The sequence below is a fragment of the Onychomys torridus genome, chromosome 16 (assembly GCF_903995425.1).
Source record: "Onychomys torridus chromosome 16, mOncTor1.1, whole genome shotgun sequence".
NCBI lineage: Eukaryota > Metazoa > Chordata > Mammalia > Rodentia > Cricetidae > Onychomys > Onychomys torridus.
The window spans coordinates 42542777-42559024 of NC_050458.1; the positions used below are offsets into that span (position 1 = coordinate 42542777).

Consider the following 16248-nt stretch of genomic DNA (forward strand, 5'->3'; position numbering starts at 1 on the left):
TTAGCACTCTAAAGATCTGTTTCATTTCATCCTTAGCCAGCAGATTATATAGGGAAGGTACTCAAAGGCAGCCAATCACTCCAAAGTTTGGTTTCATCCCACTGGGCAGGTAGCTTGCCTTGCCTCTGAGATTCTACTCTCCCCTCATTAATGTCTAACTCTGAGGGTTCATAGGCACCAAGTCAGTTTCCGTGTATCTCCTGAGCTGTTTGAGTGACATCTAGATTTATGGTAACTCAGAAGGAACCACTGACAGGGCAGGTCCCTTCCTACTTAATGAAATGCAAACATGCATGTTACAGACTGTGTAGGGCCCCTATGGAAGCTTCATCTAGTCCAGCAGATCTAGAGCTGCTCTTTCAGAAAGACTGTCTAGTGGAGGCTACTGGCTTCCACATCTCTACTGAAATGTCGAAGTCAAAAATTAGCATCAGTCGGTCCCATCATCATGGCTTATGGGGATAGGAGTAAAGACATTCATAGGACATTGGTTCATAGCTCCAGTGTGGCCACCATACAGCAGTGATGTGTCTTGGAAAGCAAAGATAGGAGCTCCTGAATTCCTCAAGCTCAAATGCTGATGCAGTCTCCTTAGCCAAAGTATTTCTGTGGATGACACAAAGCCACCCTCCAGCTCTTGGTATCTATCAGTTTTCTTGGTCATAAGCGAAGATGCCAGCTATGTCTTCTTAAGACAAAAACAATAAGAAAGATACCTTAAACAGAAAGAGGCCAGAGACCAGCCATAGTATAAACTAAGACATCCATGTGGTATCAAGGCAGGAGGTACAAGCATCGTGCCACCCTGAGTTACTGTCCCCAAGGGCAGGACAGGACAGGACACAGTCTTCCCCACTACCATTTCCCAATGAAGAAGCTTTGCTACTATCCCTTCAGACTCACTCTTTCAGGGACAGCAGGAGCTGCAGCATATTGCTGAGGAACCTAAGGAATTCCTTTCAGAAATGTCCACTCGGGTATGGCCAGGGTCATTTAGACATTGTAACATTCTGCCCTGTTCAGGCTTATGGACAGAAGATGAGCTGTTGAGGTTAAAATTGAAAGCCACAGGGTTTAAGACACACCTTTTGGCTTTAATTGTGGTTCATTCCAATTACTCATTCAGACATCATGAAATTCTGACTGTTTGTGTTAAGGGTAGTGGAAGCCATCACAGAGAGGCAAACATCTGATCAATCAAACCTACCTTCTTAAGGGACAATCTGTCTCTGGACAATGTGCATGAGCAGGAACACAGCAAGAATGAGCACCCTAGAGGTTTCCACAGGAGCAGAGAAGGAATATGAAGGCAACTTGGATAAGGATACTTGCTGTCTGTCTGTCTATCTCGGTCCCTCTACAGTTGACCCTTACCCACACCTGAACACGGGCCCTCCAAGCAAAGTCAACTGTGCTCGGCTGATGGCTAAGGAATGTACCTGTGTCCACCCTAGCCAGACCTAAGTGAGCTTCACCCACTGTTCCGGGGTGGCCTGAGGTGACAGAGTCTGAAAGAAATGCCTGGGTGGAGGACAGTGAGTACATAAGAAAGGACATGAAAGACTTGCTGCCTGACAAAAAGCTGACAGCAAGGTTCATGATGAGGGGAAGTCAGGTGCCCAGGGGAGCCGGTCAACACAGCACAGGCTGAGTCAGTGCAGGCATCCAGCTTGGCTGCAGCCATCTTGACTCACAACCCTGCATGGCCTCCCTGTCATTGTAGTGACATGTGGGTATTTACAAAGCACCCCAGTGTTGTCAGTGTTAGAGACATGCCTGGAATCCTGGTGTCAGCTGAGGCAAAGCAGATACATTTGTCTCTGGTGAATGTCACTATTACCCTGTTCAGCGTATAAACCCTTCCCTGTGACCTATGTGGCAGGCCTCCAAGCTTACTGCTTCCCTTGGCTTCACATTATCCATAGTTTCTGTATTAGTTATTTTTCTATTGTTGTGATAAAACACCATGACCAAGGCAACTTAGAGAAGAGTTTATTTGACACCTTTAATCCCAGCACTCGGGTGGCAGAGCCAGGTGGATCTCTGTGAGTTTGAGGCCAGCCTGAGCTACAGAGTGAGATCCAGGACAGGCTCCAAAACTACACAGGGAAACCCTGTCTCAAAAAATGAAACAAAACAAAGAAGCAAACAAACATACAAAAAAAGAAGAGTTTATTTGGACTTACGGTTCCAGAGTTTGTCATGGAGGGGAAGCCTGGCAGCATGTAGTAGGCATGGTGGCAGAAGCTGAGCGTTCATATTTGAACTATAAGCATGAAGCAGAGAGTGACCGAGAAATAAAGCCCACTTCTAATGACACACTTCCTTATTCAACATACCTGGTGTTTTGGTTTTTTAAAAATTTTTGTTTTTTGTTTTTGGCTTTTTGTTTTTTAAGACAGGGTTCTTTGTGCAGCCCTGACTGCCCTGGAACTTGCCTTGTAGACCAGAATGGCATCTAACTCACAGATATACACCTGCCTCTGCCTCCCAAGTGCTGAAATTAAAGGTGTGTGCCACCAAGCCCTGTCTGAGACTTTATCTTATCCAACACCTCTTGAGAGGAATCTGAGGCCCACAGTATCATGACTCCAAACTGGTTTATGTCACCACATCATAAATTGTTTTACCTTTTACTCAGATCTAGCTTCACCCCTCCCTGATCCCTCACTCAACCACTGTCTCAGCAAAGCATATGGAGATTCATTTTAATTGCGCTGGGTCTTCAGGTCATCCTGTCTCCTTGGAGGACTGGACACTTGCCCAGAGCTCCATCTACTCTGTAGTGACCCCAACTATTCTCAACATCCGTAGCATCAGCACCACTGCTGTCATCCGGAAGTCTCTGCCTGGAAGGCACAAGGGTGAGTTGGTACTGATGATACTGGCTTAGTACTTGTTATGAATGGCTGGTCTTAGCTTGGCTTGTTTCTAGTCAGCTTTTCTTAAATTATCCAGTCTACTTTTTGCCTCTGGGCTTTCTCCTTTTCTTACTTCTGTAATCTTACTTTCAGTCTTACTCTGTGGCTGGCTGGGTGGCTTGGTGGCTGGCCCCTAGCATACTCCTCTCCTTCTCTCGCTCTTTCCTTTGTTCCTTCCAGATTTCTCCTTCTATTTATTCTCTCTGCCTGCCAGCCCTGCCCATCCTTTCTCCTGTCTTGCCATTGGCCGTTCAGCTTATTATTGGATCATCAGGTGTTTCAGACAGGCAAAGTAGCACAGCTTCACAGAGTTAAACAAATGCAACATAAAAGAATGCAGTGCATTTTGGCATTATTAAAATTTTAGTGTTCCACAGCATAAATAAATGTAACCTAGCTTAAAAAAATTTTCTACAAGAGAGGTTCATATCCAGAGTCTGATTGGAAGATTGGGAAATATTTAGGAAAAAAAAGAGGGGATTAGGTAGAACGAGGAAGGAGGAGAAGGTTTCTATGCACACAATCAGAAAGTAGAGGGAAGTTGGCAGTTCAGGGGACAGTGAGGATGGTGAGCCTCAACTAGGAGCAGTGTGGTGGGCATGACTGAAGAGGAGCCATGCTGTGGCTTAGTCATGCCTTGGATGTGCTCCTCAGCTTGGGAGCTCAGTCCTCATGTGGAATGTTGGGAGGTTGTTGGATCTAAGAGGTGGAGTCCAGTGGGAGGTCACAGCCTGTCCCATCTGTGTTCTGGCTTCCTTTCTCATAATGTGTCCCCTCCCTCTAGCAGTCACTTCCACATGGTGACATTGCTGTAGAGGGGATACAGTCAGGGGTGATCATGTGTGCATGGCTCTGTTCAGGGCATCCTCCATCCCCAGTCCTCTGAACTTTACTGAAGAAGAGGTCATTTTGTCAGGCTGTCATGGACCCGGATGAGCTCCTGTAACTTCTGCTCCAGGTCCTGAGCCTGCTGCCTCAGCTTTGCTGCAGACTCTGTCTTCCCACCCTCGGACAAATGCATTGAGTCTTGCACAAGGCTGACCACATCCAGCACCAGGAAGAGACCTGCAGTGGCTGCACCCATGATCCGGGCTCCTTTGGACATTGCCAGAGCAGTGCCTCCAAAGGCTTTCTGCACCTGTCTAGTGTTCCGGGCTGACACCCTTCCTGTGGTCATGAGACGCTTGGCATTATTTGCTAGGCGAGTGTTAGCTTTGGCCAGCTTGATGGCATCAATGTTCTTCTTGATGACTTCCAGGTTCTGGAAGGAATTCTTGGATACAGAAAAAAGCCTGGGGGTGGTCTTCTCCAAAACTTCTCTAATAGCCTTCCCTGGGTCCTTGCTGGTTGGCACCAGCTGGCTGGCTTCAGCTTCTGCTGTCACTGTGCTGACCTTTTCCACAATGGTTGTGGACACACTAGTCACAGCTGCTGCTGCCCCCAGTCCCAAGCCTGTGGCTGAAAGTCCCAGACTGATTCCTGCTGTTACAGGTGCCAGAGCGAGACCCAGGATGGTCAGGACTCCGGACACAGCCCCGGTGGAGCTGGCTACCACTTGTGTGATGGTGCAGTCCCTGTGTACCTTGTCAATCTTGTCTGCAAGGGCGTGCAGCTTCCTGATCTGCTGCTCAAGCTCCAGTTTCACCTGAGGATAAACTTCCAAAAACCTTTTCTTCTCCTGCGGGTCATTTTGTAGCTCATCTTCATCTTCTACATCAGGATCTGCAAAGATCTCTTCAAGAGCTTCACGCAAGAAAACTTGCTCTTCCCTGTGACAGGAGAGGACAAGTGAGTGAGGAAGACAGTTTGTAAGATAAGCTCACTCAAGTGCAAGAAGTACACAGACACACACACACAGACACAGACACACGAACACACACACAAGGACACACACAAATTAAAATCAAAACCTTTTGTACAAATCAACTTTCAATGAACACCTACTCTGTACTGGGCACATTCTATATGCTGGCCCTATGCCAAGCCCTCCACATGCATCCTCTGATTTTTCTTGCAATGAAGTTCAATGTCTCCAAATAAAGCAGAAAGTAATAAACTAAGTTCTCATGGTCACAGGAACAGCAATGGCAGGAACAATCTTGTCCTCTGTGGATGCCATCTCTCCTCAATCAGAAGCTGTTCTCTGGTAGTGAACAGCACTGAGGAAATATTTACTGAGCAGGGACACCCTGAACCCCAGTTACTTGGTCTTCCTGGGTGGAGTATTCCTGGCCAGAAAAGGCCACCAAGCCTGGGCTCTGGTGGCATTGCTAGCCTCACTAAGGGTGGTGACCTGGACAAATCAGCCTCTGCCACAAGCTGTTTCCAGGCTTCCTCTTCAGTCAGCAGGTGGTGCAGGGCCTCTGTGCTCCACATGTCCCGCAGGTACTCAACTAGAGACTCAAGGAAGTCTTTTCTCTCTAGATGGGAAGGAAAAGGAATATGGTTGGAGGACCATGCTTAAGAGATGGAATGATTCAGGAGCAACCTGTTTAAATGTGTTTCTGAGCACCTGTCACTTGAAGTATACTTTGGTGTCACTAGTGGTAGGGGCTGAGTTGTGTTCCTTATCTCATTTGTAACCCCAGGTGACTGCATTTGGACACAGAGCCGTTAAGGAAGAAAAGTAATAGAAATTAAGTCATGAGTGAGGCCCCTCATCCAGAGTGTTAGTGCCCTCCTAGCAGGAGGAAGAAACTCCCTCCCTCCACACCTCTTCTCCTCTCTTTTACCCCTCTCCCTTTTCTATCTTTGCCTGTCTCTGTTCTTCACTCCAGACACACAAGAGAGTCCATGGGCCAGCACAAGGTATTGGTTCCCTCTGCCCATCAGGAAGAGAGTGCTCCCGAGGGCCAACCTGCCACACTTGGATTGTGGATGTTGGATTCTGGGGCAGTGAGAGAAGAGGTCTTTTCTTTACAGTCACCTACCCAGTGTCACTTGGTGATATCATCCTGAGAAGATCCGTATACCAGTGAGGTGTTTTGGTGCTTTGCAGAGACATGTATCGTTTTTAGCTGAGAACAAGTAGGATGGAGCCCCTCATCCCCGGAAGAGAGAGAGTCCAGTGTTGGCTTCCATTTACTGTGTGCCTGTGGCAAGGACCTTGAATGTGAATTTTTCATTTATTTATTTTTATTTATTATTTATTTATGTGTTTTTGGTATTTTTGAGAAAGAGTTTCTCTGTGTGTCTTTGTGCCTTTCCTGGATCTCACTCTGTAGACCAGGCTGGCCTCGAACTCACAAAGATCTGCCTGCTTCCACCCCTGAATATTGGGATTAAAGGTGTGGCCCACCACTGCCTGGCGATTTTTATTTTATGTATAGGAATATTTGTCTGCTTTTATGTATGTCTCTGCACCTTGTGTGTGTGTGTGTGTGTGTGTGTGTGTGTGTGTGTGTGTGTGTGTATGTGTGTGTGTGTGTATGTGTGTGTGTGTGTTGCCCAAAGTGGGCCTTGGATCCCTTGGAGTGGCAGTTACAGACTGTTGTGAACCTGATGTGGGTGTTGGGAACTGAACCCAGGTGTTCTGCAATTGCAGCTAGTGATCTTAATCACTAAATCACTCTCCAGCTTGAAACATGGCTTTTGACATTGGAATGGTTAGTTATTAATCCCGAGTTTCAATTCACTGGATTAGTAAATATCTGGGAGATCAGTGGCCTTCATCTGGGCAGTGTGTGAGGAAGCTTGCATATAGAAGTAGAACATAATAGCTCTGAGCTAATGAGTGGTTCAAAGACTGAGCTGAGGCACTATGGGAAGTGGGGCCTGGCTGGAGCTAGGAGGGCACCTGTGATGATGTGTCTTTGAGCTAATGTGTGTTTTGTCTTTGTCCTTTCCTGTTATTTGTCTTTGTGTGTGTGTGTGTGTGTGTGTGTGTGTGTGTGTGTGTGTGTGTGCCATGATGTAAGCTGTCCACCCTGTTTCCCTGAATGGATGGACCCAATCATATAACATTGTAAGCAAACCAAATGTATTCTCATTAATGAAAAGATGATCAAAGTGAGTAACACTAGTTCTCTTTAATTTTTAAATAAATGTACATTGGTGTTTTGCCTGCCTGTAGTTTTGTTTGAGGCTTTCAGATCCATGGAACTGGGGTTACAGACAGCAGTTGGCTGCCATTGTGGGTGCTAGGATTTGAACCCAGGTCCTCTGGAAGAGCAGCCAGTGCTCTCAACTGCTGAACCATTTCTAGCACTGAGAAACACTCGTTTTAACAACCACCTTTTAGTGAATGAATGGATGAAGGGTCTACAGAGCCAACAGAAGCATTTTCAAAAGGAAATGGAGGTGGCATAGTGGTGCATGCCTTTAATCCCAGCACTTGGAAGGCTAAGGCAGGTGGATTGATGCCAGGAGCAGACAGGGAACACAGGGGTTGAGAGACTGGTATGGATCAGGCTGGTGTAGGATGGTTCCAGTGTGTAGGGCGGTTCCAGGGTATAGGGTGGCCCTTGTGTAAGGTGGCCCTTGGATGTAGGATGGTTCCTGGGAGAAGAGTGGTCCCTTTGTTATAGGGTAGTTACTAGTTAGGAACCACTTTTGCTTGGAGGTTTTTGTGTCTGTCCGTCTCCCCCTCCCCCCCCCAGTTTCAGCTTCAACCTCAGGATTTTCTTTTAAATGAGAAGAGAAACCATCAGGCCCCACCTTAGGAAAGCACACCTGTTAAACAAGCGCTGGTCCCGGAAGTGCAGGTGGGTGTCCCCAGCCTGCAATGGGGATTGGATCTCATAGAATTAAAGGGGTCCAGGGCAGGGAGGCCACTGGGGAGGGAGGACCTGCTATGCAGCAGGCGCTGGCCTGCCTCTCTGTGATTCTCAGGACAGCATGGAGACACTGGGCCCTCAAGGGATAGGTAATGTGAGGTGACATAGCTGGACTGTGGACAAGGTCTCCCTGGGGTGCAGGAACTTCCTGCTGAGGCAGTTAGAACAGGTGGGTTCCTGAGCTGGAGCAGGGTGGGCTGCTCCTCAGGGTCAGAGCTCCAGGGTTAGTTGAGGGCAAGCCTCCATGAGGGGGCTGCAGCTGCCTTCCATCACAACACTTCCTGCCTCCTGGTCTCCCCATTCCTCTTTCCCTCCCTCCTTCAACCCCTTCCCCCTACTCTCTCGAAAATCCTTCCTTTTCTCTCCCTCAACTCCTTCCCCCTACTCTCCCTCAGCTCCCTCTGTCCTTTCCTCCCATCCTGGCTTCTGTTTTTTCAGGCTGGGTATTTAAGTGGTGACTCCTGAGAAAGCACCCCAAGACCAGACCTGGAAGGGAGGCCGGTCTGACTCAGGACTGGGGAACTCTCTATGCTCCCCCTTGGGGTTCTCCTCCTGTATCCTTGACTCCTCAGCAGACACTCAGCAGGGAGGCTCTGGCAGTCCTAGGCCCTGAGCAGGAGCAGAGAACAAGACTGGTTACCTGTGGAGCCCATGGCAGCTGAGGAATCTTGGTGTCACTCAGGGATTCTGACAGGTTTTCCTGACAGCTCACCAGGGTCCTGCTACAGGAGGAAAAACAACCTGTGGGACAGAATGGGGACAGGTGCTGTGACCAGGGATCTGGTGACCCGCAAATCATTCAATGGTGACTACCACGGTCCAAAAGAACTTGACCAAAGCCTGTCTGCTCCCCTGGTCTGTGACTGCTTCAAGGAAGCCTATCTATGGTTCCAGCCCTGCTGCCCTCTCTCCAGCCCAGGTGGACGACTCCTGTCCTGTTGGGGACAATGGAGAAGGTGTCAGCTGAGGACACATCTGTGGAGAAACAGCAGATTGTGCACACAGACCAGGTTTGTATTCATGGTATTTTTTTTTCTTTCTTTAATTTTTTTGTTTGTTTGTTTTGTTTTGTTTTTTGACACAGGGATTTCCATGTAGCCCTAGCTGTTCTGGAACTCACTTGGAGACCAGACAGGCCTTGACCTCACAGAGATCCACATACCTCTGCCTCTTGAGTACTAAGATTAAAGGCATGTGCCACCACTGCCTGGGTCCCATTTCTTATACTTACTGTCTCAATCATGTTCTATTGCTGTGAGTGAACACTGTAGCCCAGGAAACTTTCTTAAAATTAAGCATTTAATTGGGGCTTGTTTACACTTTCAGAGGTTCAACCTATTTATCTTCATGTTGGAAGCATGGTGGCATGCAGTCAGACCTGGTAGTTTTTTTTGTTTTTGTTTTTGTTTTTTTTGATACAGGGTTTCTCTGTGTAGTTTTGGTGTTTGTCCTGGAATTTACTCTGTAGCCCAGGCTGGCCTTGAACTCCCGGAGATCTGCCTGGCTCTGCCTCCCTAGTGCTGGGATTAGTGGCGTGTGCCACCACCACCCGGCCAGACTTGGTGTTTTTACAGGTGAGAATTCTACATCCAGATCCGCAGGCAGCAGGAAGAGAGAGACACTGGTCTGCCTTGAGCTTGTGAAAACTTAAGGTCCACCAGTAGTGACACACTTCCTCCATCAAGGCCACAACCTCTCCACCAACACCTTAATTCCTAATTATTCTCAAGTAGCACCACACCCTAATGACCAGGCATCAAATATATGAGCCTACAGGGCCATTCCTATTCCAAATCTTGACACCTACTGTCCATGATGCTCTGGGCTCTACTCACACATAATGAAGTCTTTGCACATGCTCTGTTAGGTCGAGGGTCTTGTTACTTCATGCCAAGGAGTTCTAAAGGCACACACATTATTTATTGTGTGTGAGTATTCAGTGTTGATAGAGTGAGGACTTGAACCCAGGACATGCTAATCCACATCCCACTTACAGAAGACTAAGCTCTGGTATCTTAATTTTCAAAAAAATATTTATTTATTTATTATCCATGCAGTGTTCTGCCTGCATGTATGCCTGCAGGCCAGAAGAGGGCACCAGTTCTCATTATAGATGGTTGAGAGCCACCATGTGGTTGCTGGGGAATTGAAAGCAGGAACCCTGCTGTGCTCTTAACCTCTGAGCCATCTCTCCAGCCCCAAAGCTCCACTATCTTAGAACCACAACCAAATTCCCTCTCTTTATATTACATGTGTGCATCACTGTATGTGTGTATATGTTATAAATGCTTCTTTTGTTTCCACAGCACTGCCTTGTGCCAAGTACCAGGTCCTCATTTTAGTAAGTCATGGGGTCCTTTGTGACTCCCAGAAACCACACCCTCTTGCTTCTGTGATTCCCTGTCCTTTTAGGACCTGGAGTCCTACCTGGTCCTGCTGTGTGCTGCCTTTGATACCTGCTCTTCTCTCTGACTCCTGGACCTTGTACTGTTCCTTATCATTATGTAAATAGTAATGTAAAGAATGTTCTTGTTGCCTGTTAGTGCCCACATTTGAGATTATTTCATTATGCTATTTATAGAAGCGGAAGAACTGTGTTAAAGGGTGTTAACATCCAACAAGGCACTGTGTGAGGATGCTCATTCCTTCCTCTGACCAGTCCTCAGTAGTCTTTGGGGTGGGGAAGACTTCATAAAGAGACACACAGTCTGCACTGAGATTGCCTGGAGCTGAGGAAGGAAAGAAAACACGTTTAGCAGTGTGGGTTGGAGGCATCAGCTCCTCCTGGGATCGCACCAAAATGAGCGTGAAGGACTTGTTGCTATGGTAAGAGCTGTAGGTAATGGTGGCTCAGTCTCAGGCCGGCACTCTGCCCTTGTAACTGATGACTCAGTGTTCTTACCCAAACCTTACAAGTATGCATCTAGTCCAGGCTGACCTCAGACTCACTATGTAGCCTAGGAGAACCATGAACTCCTAATCTTAGGTCTGCCCCACCCAAGTATTTGGATCCCAGGTTTGTCTCCATCTTCCTGTTCAAGCCCTCCCATATTCACATGAAATCAAAAGGAGATAGAGAGAGAATAGTTCAAAACTCTAAGAACCACTCATGGTCTGAGACCTGACAGGTGTTCTGAAGTCTGGTCCCCAAAGTGAGACCCAGGGTCAGCTCCTCAGAGCCAGCATCCTTCCTGTTCCATAACATTAACAGGGATGTGGGACATTATCAGACAGAGATGATGAATTCATCCATCTCATCATTGACAGGTTCAAAAACATCATAATAATACAGAGCTGCATTTAAATGAACTTACTGTCCAAAGAATTTAAGCATCTGGAAGATGCCCATTCATCTGGCTGTGGGTACACATCCCCATTATAGCTGTTGAACTGTGGAAGGTTGTGGAGTTTTGTAGGACAGTCAACAACACCCACTCAGGACTGTAATACACCCAGGTGGTGCCACAGCCACCCACATGTGCAGCGGGCAGAGGGCAGAGTGAGTCCATGGCAACCTTGAGCAGGGGTGGGAGGTGCAGGTCAGAGTAGGTGTAAGGCCGCATTGTAGGATGGAGAGAAGTGACCCTCTGCATTAGTCAGGGTTCTCTAGAGTAACAGAATTCACAGAAGAAATCTCTCTCTACATATAGGAAGGGGATTTCTAGAATGACTCACAGGCTGTGGTTCAGCAGTCCAACGTTGGCTGGCTGTGAATGAAAGGCTAAAGCCTCCAGTAGCTGCTCAGTCCACACGGCTGGACATCTCAGCTGTTCTTCAGTATATGCTGGGATCCTGAAGAATGAGGTTCTAATGCCAGTGAAGGAATGGACCTGTTACCGAAGTGAAAGCAAACAGGCAAAGATGAAAAACTTCCTTCTTCCGTGTCTTCACATGGGCTTCTAGCAGGAGGCGTGGCCTAGCTTAGAGTCAGGGCTTCCCTCCTGAAAAGACCTGTATTAAAGGCATATCTTCCCGCCTCCAAGATCTGGCTTAGAAGCGGGTCTTCTCACTTCAAATTAAGCAAAAATCCCTCACAAGTGTGTCCCATATTTGAGTTTTAATTTAATTCCAGTTGTGGTCAAGTTGACAGCCAAGATTGGTCATCACACCACTCAACCAGAGTCCCCAAACCCCAAGGGATGCTTTGGCACCCAGACACAGAAATGAAGTGTTAGAAAATAGACCTTTTTGGAAACCTGTGGGATGAAGGTTGAAATACAGCTTCTTAGAGCTCTATCTGATAGGGAATTATGTGTGCACCTGTGTTCATGTGCACTGTGTTTGGACGTTGTTTAAATTAGTTCAAGTGGAAAAAAATAAAATTATTTTCATCATCTGTATCCCAAGTCCTTGATGGTTCTGGAATCCAGGATGCAGAGCCTGGCCTCTTCCCTCTGAGCATCTCCAGGATCAGAGACAAGCTCAGGTTTTTGGTACTCACTTTCCCTTGAGGTCTGTGGCATGTGAGCCAGACATCTGGTGATGAGAACAGTGCTCTGTTAGGGATGAGCAGAGCAGCCAATCCTGACTCTGTTTATCAGATGAGAGGGAGATTCTGAGAGGGCAAGTACAGTACACAGTGTCACACAGCTGTTTCTGACTTGGAGGAAAATGTGAATTTAATAATTGCAAAGTATCTAGACTATTCTTTGCTTGTATAGACACATAGGGTGCCCTTACCTGGACTCTGCCCTTGGATCTTTCAATCACACAAAGGTGCTGTTTACAGGATTGGGCACCTTGCCCTGCCTGTCCCCAGGTTGGCTCTCTTTCCCACCAAGCACCCAGATTGTAGAGAGGATGGCTAAGGCCAGGGGTGTAGGCTGGACACCCACTGACTTAGTTCTTTCTAGTAGGTGGAACAGGGCACTGTTTTCTGGGCCTCAGTTTCCACTGTGGATCCTGCTATAGACACACACTCTGAGAGAGTCATGGTGCAGTCTCTGGGTTCCTTGTGTCTACCAACACCACATTTGCCACCATCTGTTCATGTGGCAATACCCTTGGTCAAGACACAAGGATGGTGGACTCTGGATTCCCTGCTCTCTCCATTCACATCCTTCAATTCCTTTATCTACCAGAGGACACCCAGAACAACCACCTTTCCTCTGAGGTGCACTAGTCATGTATCAGGCAGTCTGGAATTAAGTTGAATCCCTTGATGAACCCATCTGTGGGGTGTCCTAAGTCTCTTGTGCTGACTTCTGAGCGCGAGGAAAAAGCAGCCAGATTCCAACCTGGATGAAGTTCAGCCACAGGCTGATGAACTGTGACCTGGTCCAGTACCTAAATTACGTCTATAGAAAGGGACAATAGTTTTAGAGTGGCTGTGGGCATGGGCAGATATTTCCCTACTTAGGGAAGAACCTTCTCCTGGCTCAGTTAGATGGGACACAGCGGCCTTAGCAGTGTGGCCTGTTGCTAGCTGAGCTTCTGAGTCAGAGCCAGGGCCAAGTGTGGGGCCAGTGTTCCCAGCCTGAGAAGGGCAAGTGGAGTCACACCTGCTGAGCAGCTGATGATCCCTGGACACCCCAGAGGAGCCACTCACCTGCTGCCACCCTCAGGCTTGCCTTCTTGACAGACCCACTCAGAGGAGGGACCTCAGGCCCTTCTCATCTAATAGTGCTTGCTGAATCTTTCTGGTCTCAGCCACCACTGACTGTGGGACACTGTATGGATCCCTTCCCATTGCTGCTGGCCTCTGTCCCTCTTTCATGTACAAGCCAGCTCCATCACCTTACCTGGCTTCTTGGGACACAGACCTTGAGTCCAAGCCCAGTAAGAAATGTGGATGGTGCAAATGAAATTTCCAGAAGGAATATGAACTAAGATGTCTAAGATCCTAATTAGCTAATGAGAACATCAATAGCTGTGGAGACTTAGGATGTTGCAGATCAAGGCCCTAATGGCAGCTTGTCTCTGACTGCCTTTAGTCCCCTAAATATCTGTTTCTTGCCACTGCTGTGTTGGATTTAGCACCCCCCAAGAGATTAAAAACTATTTGTGATGTATTGACTTAGCATACCACTAGCTTCCACCAATCCAGAAGCTAAGAACATTGGCAGATGGCATTTGAGACCTGTAACCCTCTCTCTGGTATTCCACATGCATGTAAGCCCTCACCCTGGGTACCTTGTGGTTTTGGAAGCTGAGATTTTGGTCCAAGCTGTTCAGCATATGGGATATAGCTCAGCTTTCCTGGACCCTATGATAAATCTCCTGTGGTTGTGAGTTTACTCCCAAATAAATTCATTTGATCATTAAATACACTGTGTGGATTTATCCCTTTATCTGGAGCCCAATTCCCCCATGTGGGAATGATAGGTCCATCATACTACACTTCTAGCCAGAATCTCAGAAAACCATTCCACATTACTCTGAGCCTGGCTGCAGAATCTACAGTTAGTCAAATGGAGACCTAACAATCCAAGCTTTCTTATAGAACCCCACAGAGATACTGTTGCTCCCTAAACAGCAGGGAGCGGTTTGAAGAAAATAATGCCCTTTCTCCCAAGGTTTCATATTTCTCAGGGTTATGGATGATTGTTATAGGATTGGGGGTGGAAGAAAATATTACACTCAGTGTTCTCTTTAAGAAAAGAAAAAGGGGGATAGTTAGGTATATGACATTAAGGTAGATTATTGTATATACTAATAAACTTATTTAGTAAAATATCATGTATTTTCGCTGTTATGGATTTTTGTTTATTGATAAAAATGTAAACTATTTTTATATTGCTATTTAAGATAATTTGTATATTGATACAAATACAGAACTACATTTGTTGGAATGTACATATATTTCTACTCAGATTTGAGATATTGTTTATATTGATACAAATGTAAAATTATATTTGTCATACCCAATGTATATTTTACCTCTATTTAGGATATTTTTTTAAAAGATTTATTTATTTATTATGTATACACAAGAGGGTGCCATATCTCATTACAGATGGTTGTGAGCTACCATGTGGTTGCTGGGAATTGAACTCAGGACCTCTGGAAGAGCAGTCAGTGTTCTCAACCTCTGAGCCATCTCTCCAGCCCCTATTTAGGATATTTTATATATTGACACATATTGAGGATTGTTGTCATATTGCATACTGTACTATATATTTCTACCTCTGTTTAGGATATTTTATATATTGATACATATTGAGGATATTGTTGTCATATTGCATATTGCACTGTACATTTCTACCTCTGTTTAAGTTATTTTGTGTATTGTCACAATTTTGAGAGCATTGCTCTTTTATTGTACATTTGTTTACACACTGTTTATCTTGTTTATATGAAGCCTTAGTCCTTATGTTATTTAGGTAGATAAGACTTACAGACATATAGTCACCCATGCTTGTCATCTCTATAGTTATGATCGTTAGGTTGTTCAGGTTTACAGATACATTGGTCAGATGGATAGGTAATCTTCGAACACTTCATACATCTAGAGAATATGGCATTTAAATAACTTAGAATTCTGTTGAAGTGAGACCCGATTGCTCCATGGCAGCATCAATCTGATCCTGAGAGAATGTTGGGCTTTTAGGGCACTCCGTTTGGAAATTTGTCTTCTTCCTTCTGGGCAAAGAACTGCACTTGCCTCGACTGCTGACAGTATGTCAGACTGCTGTCCTTTCTGGATGAGCAGAAAACAAGAAAAAGTGACTACTGTACTTTGCCAAGACAGGTTAAGATGGTCTTTCAAGATTCCTGTTGTGTTTAAGCAATACGAGCTAATGTCAATGGAGGACTCTGAGAAGAGGAAGAGAGCATGGAGTCTGCTCGCTTGCATCTTCCACTCTGTGATGACAACTTGTTTTGCTGCCACAAGAATATCCTGTCAACAAGTAAGCTGCGGCCTGGGCCATGCTCTGAGACGTCCAAGTCTCCTCCAATGAGCTCTGTAAATATCTCTTTGTAAATTTCATCCTTGCAAGTCCTGTGTTATAGTCACAAGATCTCATTGAGACACTCTGCCGTGGAGGGAAAGAATGAAGTGCCTTTCTTGCCAAGTACACCTTGGTGGGGTCCTTCCTTGGGTCTATTTCTCTATAGACAGGATACAGAGAGATATTCCGTGGACACAGCTGGCTCTTACTTTCTGCAGCACACATCTAGACATTCCCCTAGCCCCACCCACCCACAGCCCTGATCCTACTGAGGGTTCTTTCTACCCGCCTCTCTGCAGTCATGGATCTCCATGGTGAGCCTTCTCCACCACTGGGAACAAACACCCCAGGTTAAGTGATGACAGGTGTGTCCCTGGGGCTTTGGGCTGGAGAATGCTAACTGCAGAGAACAAGTCACTTCTGTCTCTTGGAAGGAAGCTGTGAGATGTCCCTGCCTGGATACCCAAAGGTTGTCTTCTCTATTGAGCTTTAGCAGCCCAGGATGTCTACAGGAAGATGGCATCTCTGTCCAGCTACCCTGTGTAAAAGGGACCACCACTACCTGTCCCCAGTGTCCTCCACCCAGAATTTGTTCTCCTCAGACATGAGGTCAGTAACACAGTGACTGAGTGACTCCATCCTGACCAACAAGACACAAGA

The 16248-nt window shown here is 46.4% G+C and overlaps 1 protein-coding gene across 1 annotated transcript; it reads right to left on the minus strand.

The window, feature by feature from the left end:
* Positions 1–3755: 3755 nt before the first annotated feature.
* Positions 3756–8363, minus strand: LOC118596684 (apolipoprotein L3-like). Its single transcript, XM_036207563.1, has 3 exons — positions 8337–8363; positions 5215–5341; positions 3756–4690 (listed from the first exon to the last, which is right to left on the minus strand). Exons 1-3 carry the CDS (start codon positions 8347–8349, stop codon positions 3826–3828), a joined length of 1005 nt encoding a protein of 334 aa, XP_036063456.1. The 5' UTR covers positions 8350–8363; the 3' UTR covers positions 3756–3825.
* Between the last annotated feature and the right edge of the window lie 7885 nt (positions 8364–16248).